This window comes from Coenobita brevimanus, chromosome 45 (genome assembly GCF_032717465.1).
Source record: "Coenobita brevimanus isolate Jiangsu-jjx chromosome 45, ASM3271746v2, whole genome shotgun sequence".
NCBI lineage: Eukaryota > Metazoa > Arthropoda > Malacostraca > Decapoda > Coenobitidae > Coenobita > Coenobita brevimanus.
The window spans coordinates 30,926,170-30,938,875 of record NC_136998.1 but is presented as its reverse complement, the minus strand read 5'-3'; the positions used below and the strand labels follow the sequence as shown (position 1 = coordinate 30,938,875).

Genomic DNA, 12,706 nt, shown 5'->3' with positions numbered 1-12,706 from the left:
ATGGGGCTTGACTGTTTATCGGCGGGTCGGTGTAAATCGGGGCACAAACATTTGATTCTCGCATTCCTGTTAGTAATTTTCGATGTTGATTGTGATACTGACTGGCCTTGGTTTTCTCAGCAGTAAATTAGTGGTGATGTAAGGGGAATGTGTGTTACGGTTGAAGTGTGTGTGTGTGTGTGTGTGTGTGTGTGTGTGTGTGTGTGTGAGAGAGAGAGAGAGAGAGAGAGAGAGAGAGAGAGAGGAGCACTTTGATTTTTCTTGGTATATCCACCTTTTGCAATACTTAGCCATGTTTTCACGTTTAAGCCTTTTTTTTCCACCCTCTGATGTCTGCTAGCGATACTGAATGCCATATACCTCCACCACCACCCGTGTGACACCAAGTAGCATAACCCGTCTCTGTGTATATGACCGTATGCCTTTGCTCTCGCCAGTCTTACTTAGGACTTAAATTTTCCTTCCAGAGAATCTCCAAGGCGGCATACCCCGGGGAATAGACTTAAGTTATGCATAAGTGATATGTTTACGTGTTGTAGTGGCAGTCTGGAATTTGACCTTGAGTATATTTGGCTGAGTCCCCCGCCTGCGAGTGTTGCACAAGGCCAGCTGCAGGCTTCTGGCGACATACCACCCTAATAGTAATATATTTTAGGAACAGTGGTAACCAGCCAACTCCTACTTTAAATGTAAATCTTGGCATTGACGCTGATTTTTTGTATTCCTGTTACTAATTCTTCAAGCGGTTTGTGTTATTGACCAGCCACGTTTTTGCAACAGTAAAATAGTGGTGATCTGAGGTGCGTGTCGTGGTAGTGTGCTTGACGTGGGCTGTGCATGTCTCACACGCATGGTAGTGAAAAAAAAAAAATAAGGGATTGAAGAGAGTTGGGGGACATGGATGATGATTGTGACTGTGTGAGTGTGTAAGACAGACAACCACACAGGCAGAAAGGCAGACAAACGGACGGACAGACCAACAGACGGATGCACAGACAAACAGGAAGGAAGGGAGAGAAGGATCGTGTGTTTGATTGCTGAGAGGGATAGTGTGTTTGCTTGTTTGTTGGTGTGTGGGGTGAGGGTGCGTAAAGAGAAAATGTGTACATGTGTAGATGTAAGGTGAGAGCGTCTGTGTGTGCGTGTTTACAAATTTTGTGTGCTTGTGTGTGTGTGTGTGTGTGTGTGTGTGTGTGTGTGTGTATATTAACAGCTGGAGGTAGAATTGGCATTAGGAAGTCAAATTGCTGGCTTAAATTGATCAGTATGGAGACAGGTGTGTGTGTGTGTGTGTGTGTGTGTGTGTGTGTGTGTGTGTGTGTGTGTTTGTGTGTGTGTGTGTGTGTGCACATTATCCATCCGTTTGTTTAAGTTTGCGTATCAGTGTCAGTTCGTGTGTGTGTGTGTGTGTGTATGTGCGTTATCCATCAATTTGTTTAAGTGTGCGTGCGTGTCAGTGTCAGTTCGTGTGTGTGTGTGTGTGTGTGTGTGAGTGTTTGTGTGTAAGTATGTATGTGTGTGCATTATCCATCAATTTGTTTAAGTGTGCGTGTCAGTGTCAGTTCGTGTGTGTGTGTGTGTGTGTGTGTGTGTGTGTGTGTGTGTGTGTGTGTGTGTGTGTGTGTGTGTGTGAGTGTTTGTGTGTAAGTATGTATGTGTGTGCATTATCCATCAGTTTGTTTAAGTGTGCGTGTCAGTGTCAGTTCGTGTGTGTGTGTGTGTGTGTGTGTGTGTGTGTGTGTGTGTGTGTGTGTGTGTGTGTGTGTGTGTGTTCGTTAGCTCCAGGATGATTTTCTTAGAAGTCGACATTAGTAAGAAGTTTTTGCTTTTTTTTTCTTTCTTTATGATTACGTGACGGGAATTCCCATAAATGATATATCAGTACGTCTCTCTCTCTCTCTCTCTCTCTCTCTCTCTCTCCTAACTCTCCCTTCCCTCCTCTTCCCCAGGCGAGGCGGGCGGGGGTTACCGTGTGGAGGGTCCCGCCCAGTACACCGCCCTGCAGGGGAATCTCACCGCTCGCGTCTTCTTCCCCACCACACCCACACCACATCACAAGTAAGTACAGACGGGCCATTTGCGTAGCTTAATCCACATAGCCACACGACTCTGCCTTTCAGTGCTGGGCCGTGAATAGGGCTTGGATAGGTTTGCATTTAGATGTGTACTTAGGTGTAGAAAATTAATTGGTATGTGTTATTCAGGTGTAGTTTGGTAGGTGTGTCAGTTTGGGTGTCACTTGATTGGGGTCTTAAATATGTACCGTACGTGGATTGTTTATTATTGTTATTATTATTATTATTACAGCTACTACAGCTACTACTACTGCTACTACTGCTGCTGCTACTACTACTACTACTACTACTACTACTTCTACTACTAGTTCTACTACTACTACTACTACTACTATGGTAACTATCTCATCCCTCCCTCCCAAACAGCAGTACGGGAGAGGGAGAGTTTGACTACGATCACCCCACCACCTCCACCCACCCCAACATCTCCACCCACTCCAACACCTCCCACCCGGACCCCCTCATGCTGTCCATCTACGCCCCCCACATGGTGTTCCCGCTGTGGACATTCCTGGTGCGGGAGGAGCGGGGCAGGAGGCGGGAAGGGCAGGAGGTAGAGAAGATGTACGTGGTGCCCTGTGGTGTGGTAGTGCAGGCTGGCCCACACGTAATAAGGTACGCGGCTGTATAAACTGAATGTGTGCGTTGAGCCTACAGTCCTGTTATTTCCGTGCAGCCTCTCATGTCATTGGTAAAACATGCTACTGCACTAATATGCATTTCATCAAAATATTCTTTATTTTTTACTTCTATGATTTCTTTAGTTTAGAAAATGTATTGACGTTATAAATTCGAATATGTTTACAGTTGCCTTGTAATTTATAAGTCGGTTTTCAGGTTGCTTTAAACCTTGCCTTTGGACACACATATAATCCCTGTACCTTCTTAAGGCGTGGGTATATGAAGGAGTTCAAGGACGCCTCATTATTCTTAGAGCTGTGTTGGGGCAGTGGGTAAAGACTGGAGATGGTATTCAGCCAGACCCGTTATCAAGCGAAATTTCAGACCTCTGTAAAATAATTGACGAGCCACGCCAGGCCTGCTGAATAGTATCCCCCATATTGTTTCAACAACTAGAATTGCTGCGGAGCCAAATCTTACAAAGCCCCAATATCGACCATTCCAAGTTAGCGGGATAAGCCCTCCAGATCCCTCACCTCCATTGCCTAGGATTGCGTATATCTTACTTAGTCATGTATTTTGTAGGTCATTAATTTCTGCAACACCAGGTTTGATCCCGGGAAGGTGTTGTTCGTCCACAAACATTGACTGTTACCAAAGCAAGGCCAAACCTACTCCCCTAAAAGCTTTACTGTAAGCTCTGTGACGCGAAAAAAATATGTAGGAATGGTGAATTTAAAATGATGAAATAGCCGCCCTCGGTACGCCAGGGTATAACAGTTTAATGACTACCCCGTATTTTACTGGGGTGGACACCGTTCTGTTCAGCTGCAAGTAACTGACACACAGTAACAGTGCATCAGTAGGAAGCAGTCACTCTATGCACTACGCTACCACTTGTCATAGTTATTGCTTATGTTGCAGACTGGAGCGTGGTGAGACGGTGGTGGCTGAGAGTGAGGTGGTGAACGTGTCGTGGCCCCCCCTTATCCTGGATACACCCTCACGTCTTGAAACATACAGCTCACCAGCCACCATACACCTCAGGTAAAAGGGGTGGATACCAGTGTAGAGATAGACAGGAATATATATAGGACTGGGGGGGACGAAATGATGAACGAGATAGGCAGGTAAGTATACTGAATATGTGTTTAGACAGGTAAGTATACTGAATATGTGTTTATTGTGAGGATGCAACTGTATTATCTTCACAGTAACAACAGTGTAATTTTGTGGGTATAACATTTTTTCTTTCAGCAGTTCAGAACACTGAAATAAAAATCCATAAATAAGGATGTAGGAAAATAAGGGAGCTGTGAGACCGAAAAAAAAAAGGGGGGGGGGTGATGTATTACAGAAGGTATAGATGCGAGTCAGAATAGAGGAGGAATAGATAGGAATAGAATTACGATCGTCGGGAGAAGGGAGATCATAGTAGTAAGAGATACTAGTAACCACAGAAGAGCATAGATAGAAGTGAGACTGGCAGTAAGGGAGATAACGACAGTAGTATGTGGTGTGAGGTGATAGATTCCACATAGCCATATCTCCGTAGGGTGAGTCTTTATATCATACAGGAACATCATCCTCTCCACCTCACTCTTACACACTTTCTTATATTCTCACTCTCCATTCGCTTCACATGACCGAACCACCTTAGAGTGATTCTTTGTATTTTATGACAACGTTAACCTCTACACCTCACCCTCATAAACTCTTAGTCAGTCGCTTACCCTCCATTCACTCCACATGACCAGTCCACCTCAGAGTGTTTCATTTTTCCTCACAGGCGCTCTGCCACATTCTCTTCATTCTCTCCACATAACCTATCCTTGAGTATCATTTCAATTTTCCCACAGTGTCAGCCTCCATGGCACTCTGAACACTTCTATCTCTCATCCTTCGAGCTGTCTATCCATTTCTAAAGCCATATCCACAGCTGTGAATACCACTAATATATTTTTCATCCACCGACAGCTTCACTCGGTCCATGTGTGACACCAAAACGAGGATCAAATTCAACACCTCCGTAGTCTTGGTATATTTAGGAGTACCAGTGGGAGGGACCTCTACCACCACTACCACAACTACCTCCACTACCACAACTACCACCGTCCCGCGCTTCCACAACAACTCCCCCCCTTGGTCACACCTTGATGGAAGAGGGGGAAGGAGAGGGGCAGGAGTCATGAGGAAGAGGAGGAGGAGGAATAAAAAGGTGCTAAGGATGTGGAGAAAAAGGAGGAGGAGGAGAAGGAGAGGCGGACTGGATGCGTATGAGATGTATTGGTTGTGGAGGGGAGAGGTGGAGAGAGGAGAGACTGAGGGGAGGAATGTGGAGGAAAGTGAACGTTTGGAGGGAAGTGGGGATTGGGAGAGAAGAGAAGTAAAGAAGGAGGCAGTGGAAAGAGGTAGAAAAGGGAGTAAGAAGAATATGAAGAAAAGTAAAGAGGTGAAGGAGAGAAAAAAGTCAGAGGAAAGAAGAAAGGCGGATGGGAAGAAAAAATCGAACAAGGAAGAACGCAAGAAAAAACAGGAAACAAAAACAAAATTGAAAGTAAGAAACAGGGAGAAAACCAGAGAAGAAAATACTTTAACAGGAAAATTGAAAAATAATGGCATAAATTTAAGTGAAAAACGAAAAAACGGAGCCAAAACGAAAGAAAATACCGACACTCAACAACTGACCGAAACCCCCAAATACTCCACAACAAAAACCCGCGATAAAAACAGGACAAACCCCGAGGAAAATCATGCAAACAGAGACAACATTACCAGGCCAGGGCAGCAGCCAGGATTCTCTCACATTAGCCACGCTGACAACAGAGCTAACCATCGGAGAAAAGACGGGGGAGAAGGCAGAGAAAGCGAGGAAGTAGAGGAAAGCATAGAAGTCAAGGAGAGTACAACCGCCAAAGAAATCCAGGAAGTCGACGAAAGTAGTGTATTCGGAGAAAGGAAGGAAAGCAAAGATGTCACAGAAAAAAAAGAAAGTACAGAGGTCAAAGGAATCGAGGAAAGTAAAGAACTGAAAGAGAGTACAGACGTCGGCGCAAGTCAAGTTGTCAGAGAGAGCATAGAAGTCAGTGAAAACAAAGAAGTCAACGAACGGAGAGAAAATAAAGAAGTCAAAGGAATCATGGAAAACCAGGAAGTCAGAGAGAGCACAGATGTCAACGAAGACGAAAAGAAAATAACCAACAAAAGCCAAGAACTTGAGGGGGGCAAACCAATTGGCGAAAGGCAAGAACTCATAGAAAAGAATGTCGGTGTAAACAAGGACTCTCAAGAAACCAAGGAAGTCAAGGAAAGCCAAGAAGTCAAAGAAACCAAAGACGTCAACGAAAACACAGAACTCACAAAAGGCAAGGAAGTCGAGGAAAGCCAGGAATTCGTTGGAAGACTTGGAGTTGACGAAACCCTAGAACTCGAGCAAAGCCATGATGTCCCAGAAAACCAGAAGGTCGACGAAAACAGCGGGCTGGAAGAGAACGAGGAATACGAAAACAGAGAATTGGAAGAAAACAAGGAAATCAATGAAAATGTAGAAGTGGAAGAAATCAAAGAACTGGAGGAAGGCAAAGAAGTCGACGAAAACAGGGAACTGGAAGAAAACGAAGACGCTGGCGAAAATAGGGAACTGGAAGAAAATGAAGCAATCGGTAGTATCACAGACATAAGAAATCGCCGTTCCTCACAGTCACAACAGAGCGGGAAGCTGGTCAAATGCCGTCCCCTGGAAATGAAACATAACCCCAGCCTCCACAACTACAACCCCATCAGCAGCAACGCCAGCCACCACAACAGTACGTGGGTGGAGATGGGCCGGATCAACCTGACGCGGCCCCTGTACGCATGCGCAGGCCTCCAGGTGACGTTCCCCTGCCAGGTGCTGGGTCCTGAGGGGGAATACAGTGTTAGGGTGGTCACTGACGCCCCCTCTGCTCCTGTCGTGGCCGAAGCTAGATTCCAGGTGAGTTAGGTGACGATTTAGGTGGGTTTGGTGGAAATTTGAGTCTGTTATGTGGATATTAATTGGGTATCTAAAGCAGTTGGATGGACGTTTAGGTAAGGACAGGAGGCTTACTAGTTGAAGGAATTGGTGTTGGTGTAGGAGATGAAAATAGGGTTGGTGGGCTAGATGGAGATTAGGTGGGTTAAGTGGGTTAGGTCAAGAGATTAGGTGAGCGGATGGAAACACGTGAATTAGATGGAAATTTAGGTGGGAGAATTAGATTGGTTTCAGTGGAGGAATATGTGGATGGCAGGTGGATTAGATAGAAATTCAGGTGAGTTAGGTGGTGATTGAAGTGGATTACGTTGGTTCGATAGTGGTTTGGATAAAGTATATTAAAGTTGGTGGGAGGAAGATAGATAGGTAGGACTGTGCGGTGGGTAGGTGGGAGGGTTAGATGGTGGGAGAGTGGAAGATGCAGGTGGGAGGATTAGGTAGTTTACATTAATATTAACCAGTTATTTTAGAATCCCGGCACATGTATTTAATAATAAGATTTTTCTAGCCACTCTTTAAAATTATGACATTGAAACTTCCCTTAAAAAAAAAAAAAATGTCATACCATATATATTATTTCATTTTCACGTGCACTAAAAGTCACGTCGGCAGGTTCCCGTAACATCCACGTGCTTTTGACGTGCATGTGAAAATCATGTCAAGATTTTCCAGTATATTCACGTACCAGTTAGAATCATAATCTCACATCCATTAAAACCCTCGTCAATTTTTTTTTCGATAATATTCATGTACCATTAACGTGTATAGTTTGTCAGCATATATCATTAATAATCACGTAATATTTAACAATTAGCTCTTTAACGTTCTTTTCATTATTACATTTTTCACGTACCATTGAGAATCACAACCATTCACGTGCATTGAACACTAACATAATCCACTTTTCATTTCCCCCTCCCCCTTGACACGTGTAGGTGGTGTGGAGCGAGGAGTTCACCCTGCATGTACGAGCGGCCAGCCTGCAGCCGTGCCGTGTAGCCCTGGGTGTGCACGTGACCTACCCTGTGTGCGTGGGAAGCAGGGACCGTGTGCGTGTGTATGCCAGGGTCAGGGCCAACGTCACCTCTGCCAACCCACCTATACATGAACAGTGAGTTTGTGTGTGTGTGTGTGTGTGTGTGTGTGAGAGAGAGAGAGAGAGAGAGAGAGAGAGAGAGAGAGTACAATCAGCGGTAGAGAGAGAATGAAACATGTATCCAACCTTCATTATCCTGTCCCTTTTTATACTCCTCTTTCCACTTCATTCCGCCCCACATAAGTGATATGTCTAATGCCGTCCTGTGACCCAGGAAACTGTTTAAAATGCTGGGTGGTAACCATATAACCAGATAACAGGGTTACGTAGAGCCTGCTGTGGTGCCCCCGTTAAATGGGTTGAGAGGCTTAGATGCGGCGTTCGTCGTGGAATCAAACCTCCACACTCTTCACCACGTCTCGCTGTGGCGAGGCGCTGTCTGCCACAAAGGAACATCGGTTCACTGCATGGGACGGCCCTGCACAGTTGGCTGCTTGCCTGTGGTTGATGGTTCTGCTTAGCCAGACAGACATCAGTTACTCAGCAATATCAGGTATATGTATCTAGCCTTCGGTATACATATTCAGTCTTCACTAAAACTTCTCTTTCCAGGTACATATCAGAACAGCTAGTGGTAAAGCCCCATAAGTCCGCCGCCTTCCCGTGTTCCGTGTTCTCCCGTGAGGCCACCGAGTACTGCTTCATCTACACCAACACGGCAGCGTCAGGGGCAGTGTCACATGTCAGACGTCGCTGCGTACCCTACTATGAGCCATTGAGTGAGTACTGACTTGGCTTTATTAAGTTTATGTGCTGAGGGAGCATGTTGATTCAGTGTCCCTTTATTCCTTCAGTACAGTCGCGACTTTTATTTAACATTCATCCTACAGCAAGATTATTCAGCTTAGGTACGTGTAAGACATTTAGGAAGGGGTTAGATACAACCCATACTAAACCCTTCACTGCTGTAGGGCTTCTCTCGTGTTCTTGATAAATTAACCTAACAGAAACAGACCTAAAATGTAAAAGACGTCACCGAACTGAAGAAGAAAAGTGTAGGGGTGTGCCAGGAACATCCACCCACAGACATAGGCCTAGTCACTGTGCTGCCTGAATGATGGTGAAATGGAGGTGGTATTTGATCAGTGATAGGTTCGATCCCGGGCCTGTCTGCTTACAAAACACTAACTGTAACCGAGGCAAATGAAAAAAAAGAAAGAAGGAACGAAAAGGCAGCTAATGTACAACGAGTAGTGTGACATGGTAAAGACGTAAAATTGACACGTAAAATGGGGAAATACCTCGCTTCTCAAGTTGTGACAAGAATACACACACACACACACACACACACACACACACACACACACACACACCATCCCCTAGTTATGATTATTATTTCTCCGACCAATAAAACTCATAATCATCCGCAACATGAACGTGGTATTGTTAAAGTATCCAGTAACTCCATATTCGTGTATAAATGTTTTAGGTTGCAGTGATGTGCGTGGTTATGTTCATGCCTACCAGACGGACAACTCACACACACGCAGTCCACATGCACACTTGAATTAACACACCGCACTAACTTTTTACCAATTCTTTGCTCGCAATTTTCACCAGTTTTCGTATTTTTTTTTTTTTTTGTCGTTTTGTTTGCTTGTTTCTTCCTTGAAAATGTCACAATTCTTTCCCAGGAAGTGTAGAGACGAAAGAGATTGATGGATTTGTAGGTAATGCCTGTGTTGTGTACAAAGTGTTGTACTTTATCTGAGAAATTATCGTGTACGTTTCTGTCCCTACTCTCGCCCGCGCAATTCATTTTCTGTATTTTTGTTCATTTCGGAAGAGTGTGCAATTTAAGCGTATGCCATTTAGACCGCTGGAAAGATAAAAATGTCCCTGGATTTCTTTCGGTGACGTAATTAAACCAACGCGTCGAGAGAGCGAGAATTGGCGCTTTGTTTACCAACTCTCGTACATAAGCTGAGAAATTGTCGTGCAGTCCCACAACGCTTTCTCTCTCTCTCTCTCTCTCTCTCTCACACACACACACACACACACACACACACACACACACACACACACACACACACACACACACACATTGCCGTGAAATTTTAATGGTTCCAGTGAAAGGGACATTAATTTCGTGCGTCTAGCCTAACGATCATAGGAAATTAAAATCGGCGCGGGAATATTTTTGTGTAATGGGGATGTTACGTGGAGCCGAATTGAAGCGGGGTTGTGGCTGGGTTTTAGATTTTCTCTGTTGTTATATATGTCTTTTATTTGTGTATGTGTGTGTGTGTGTGTGTGTGTGTGTGTGTGTGTGTGTGTGTGTGTAAGTATGTGGATGTGCAGATACCAGTTGCATTTGGTGAGGATTGTTCAAAGACGACCGAATGCCAGCAACAATATTTTTTTTTTTGTAATGGATTGGCTTTTTTTTGTGAAACGCGGTGACTGAATTCCGTAGAGTTTTGCGCAGTTTTATCTGCCTGTAGCAATGCGAGGCGAGGCGATGTAGTTTTGTCGGTATGTGCCTGTGTGTGTGTGTGTGTGTGTGTGTATCCGTTGCCAAAATATTTCGTCTGCAGTTTTGATTTCTGGCTAGCTTGCAACTTAGCCAGCAACATATTTTGGCGGGCGATTAGCATTAGGCTCCTGCCTTTGTTTTATTGTTTATGATATGAAGCGCTTGTGAAAAAAGAAATGCCGGGAGGTTTAGTTTATATTACTTTTATCAAGAGTTTGTGATGAAATCAGTGTTGTAGCTTTTTAGTAGAGGAGGTAGATCTCTCTCTCTCTCTCTCTCTCTCTCTCTCTCTCTCTCTCTCTCTCTCTCTCTCTCATTTTCTACCCACCTCGCGTCCCTCCATCACTTTTATGTGTTTAATCCCTTTCATCCTCTTCCTTCATCCTCCCCATCTCTCTCTCTCTCTCTCTCTCTCTCTCTCTCTCCTTTCTTCGTCTGTCCCTTTCTTCTGCGTCTTTGGTCATGTCTTCCTTCTTTTTATTTTCTCTCCAAATTTCTTTTCATCTTTGTTTTAGACACCATCTCTCTTCAGTCGACTTTCCTCCTCCTCCTCCTCCTCCTCCTCCTCCTCCTCCTCCTCCTCCTTCTCCTCCTCCTCCTTCTCCTCCTCCTCCTCCTCCTCTTTACAATGCTTCCCCCGACCCACTAATTCCCCCTGTAGGTTCCAAGTGACCTTAATCTCGCTTGTAATGGTGATAGTTGTGGTAGTTGTGGTGGTGGTGGTGGTAGGTGGTACTGGTAGGAGTCGTTGTGGCTGTGGTGATGGTGGTAGTAGTTGTTGTAATTGTGGTGGCAGTTGTGGTGGTGGTGGTGGTGTGGGGTGGGGTAGCAGTGGTGTCAGTGATGGTGATGGTTGTGGCAGTGATATTGGTAGCAGTGGTTGGGTAAATTTTTATAGACATTGATGGTACTTGTAGTTGTTGGTGAGTAACCTCGGTCTGTCTATCCGAGCAAACCTGTATTATTCAGTAGTAATAGTAGTAGTAGTAGTATTAGCAGCAGCAGCGCAGTAGTAGTAGTAGTAATGGTGGAAGTAGCAGCAGCAGTAGTAGTAGTAATAGCAGTAGTGGTAGGTTCACCCATACCATCAAGTGAGTGTAATACCAGCCTAATGACATGTAATCCTAAGGTCTGTTTTGGCTTACTGAGCGGTCTGTGGTTTACAGTGGGGGAGGGGAAGGGGGTGGAATGAGAAAAGTTTGAGAGAGAGAGAGAGAGAGAGAGAGAGAGAGAGAGAGAGAGAGAACAGAAGGAAGTGAGGATGAAAAGAGGTGGATGAGAGAAGAGGAAGGAAAGACCGTGGAGTCATTAGACGGATTTGATTGTCATTGAGGTGGAGGGGGGTGGATGAGGGAGGAAGATGGGACGGTAGAGAGGGGGGACAGGAGTGTGGAGGTAGGAGGGAGATAAGGGATAGAGGGAGACAAGAGAGGTAGCAGGATGACAAGGTAGGTAGGGAAGGAGGGAGACAGGGAAGGTAGGGAGGGAGACAGGAGAGGTAGGAGGGAGACAAGGGAGGTAGGGAAGGTAGGACAAAGACAAGCGAGGTAGGGAGAGAGGGAGACAGGAACGTGGAGGTAGGGGAGGAAGGGCTGGAGTTTTAGGGAGGAAGGTGGGATTGTGGAGGTAAGGAGGGTGGAGAGTTTGATGAAGTGGATGAGAGGAGGGCGTTGAGGGTGGATGAGAGGAGAGTGGAGGGTGGGATGAGAGGGGTGTGAGAGGCTGAGAGTGGAATCATTAGGAGGATAAGCTAGTGGTTGTGTTGGTGTAGGATAGGTCTTAAGGTGTTATCAGCTCAATTAATCCCTCGCAGGACACAACACCACCTTGGTATTTTAAGTTGGCCTTGTAATTTTACTCAGATGAGGCAGACCTTTGTTCGACGAAAGGTTTACAGATTTAATAAAGCTATCGTCAGACTATTATTGAACTGAGAGAAGCGCACTGGCAAAGAATCATGAATTTAAAATAATATAGGACAATTTGCCCCTAATGAGAAAAGCTACACTAATTTCCATCCAGCCTTGTCGAGTGGGAAGGAAGGAGGGAGGGAGGTTGACTGGTTTGTGGCTGCAGTTCAAGATGGAAGCTACTTATTAACTATTTTCATTTCGCCTTATCATGTGTCCTTGGAGCAAAAAAAATACCGTCTATTGAAGGAAGAAAATACGAATCCCAATAAACACAGGACATTCCGATAGTAACTTCAGCGTGAGTATTTATAGGGAAAGTACTTGCGTTTGGGGAAGGGAAATGGGAGGTCCTTCGTCCATTGCTTTCACATTCTCTGATTGTCCCAGCAGTGAAAGGGGTGTGACAAGGAGTAGTGTGGGTGCTGGGTGTAGATGTGGGTGTTGGGTGAAGGTGTGGGTGCGGGGTGAGGGTAAGAATGTGGTGAGGGTATGGGTGTTGGGTGAGGGGGTGGG

The 12,706-nt window shown here is 45.1% G+C and overlaps 1 protein-coding gene across 1 annotated transcript in view; it reads left to right on the top strand.

Annotated features, from left to right (window-relative positions):
- The first annotated feature begins 2,538 nt into the window (after positions 1 to 2,538).
- The window catches only part of gogo (thrombospondin-1 like protein golden goal), a 43,614-nt gene continuing 33,446 nt past the window's right edge, over positions 2,539 to 12,706 (top strand). Inside the window, exons 1-6 of the mRNA XM_080271358.1 lie at positions 2,539 to 2,690; positions 3,621 to 3,743; positions 4,674 to 4,734; positions 5,848 to 6,669; positions 7,644 to 7,819; positions 8,357 to 8,523. Of these exons, the coding sequence (XP_080127484.1) occupies positions 2,539 to 2,690; positions 3,621 to 3,743; positions 4,674 to 4,734; positions 5,848 to 6,669; positions 7,644 to 7,819; positions 8,357 to 8,523 (1,501 nt within the window). The remainder of the gene's footprint in view (positions 2,691 to 3,620; positions 3,744 to 4,673; positions 4,735 to 5,847; positions 6,670 to 7,643; positions 7,820 to 8,356; positions 8,524 to 12,706) is intronic.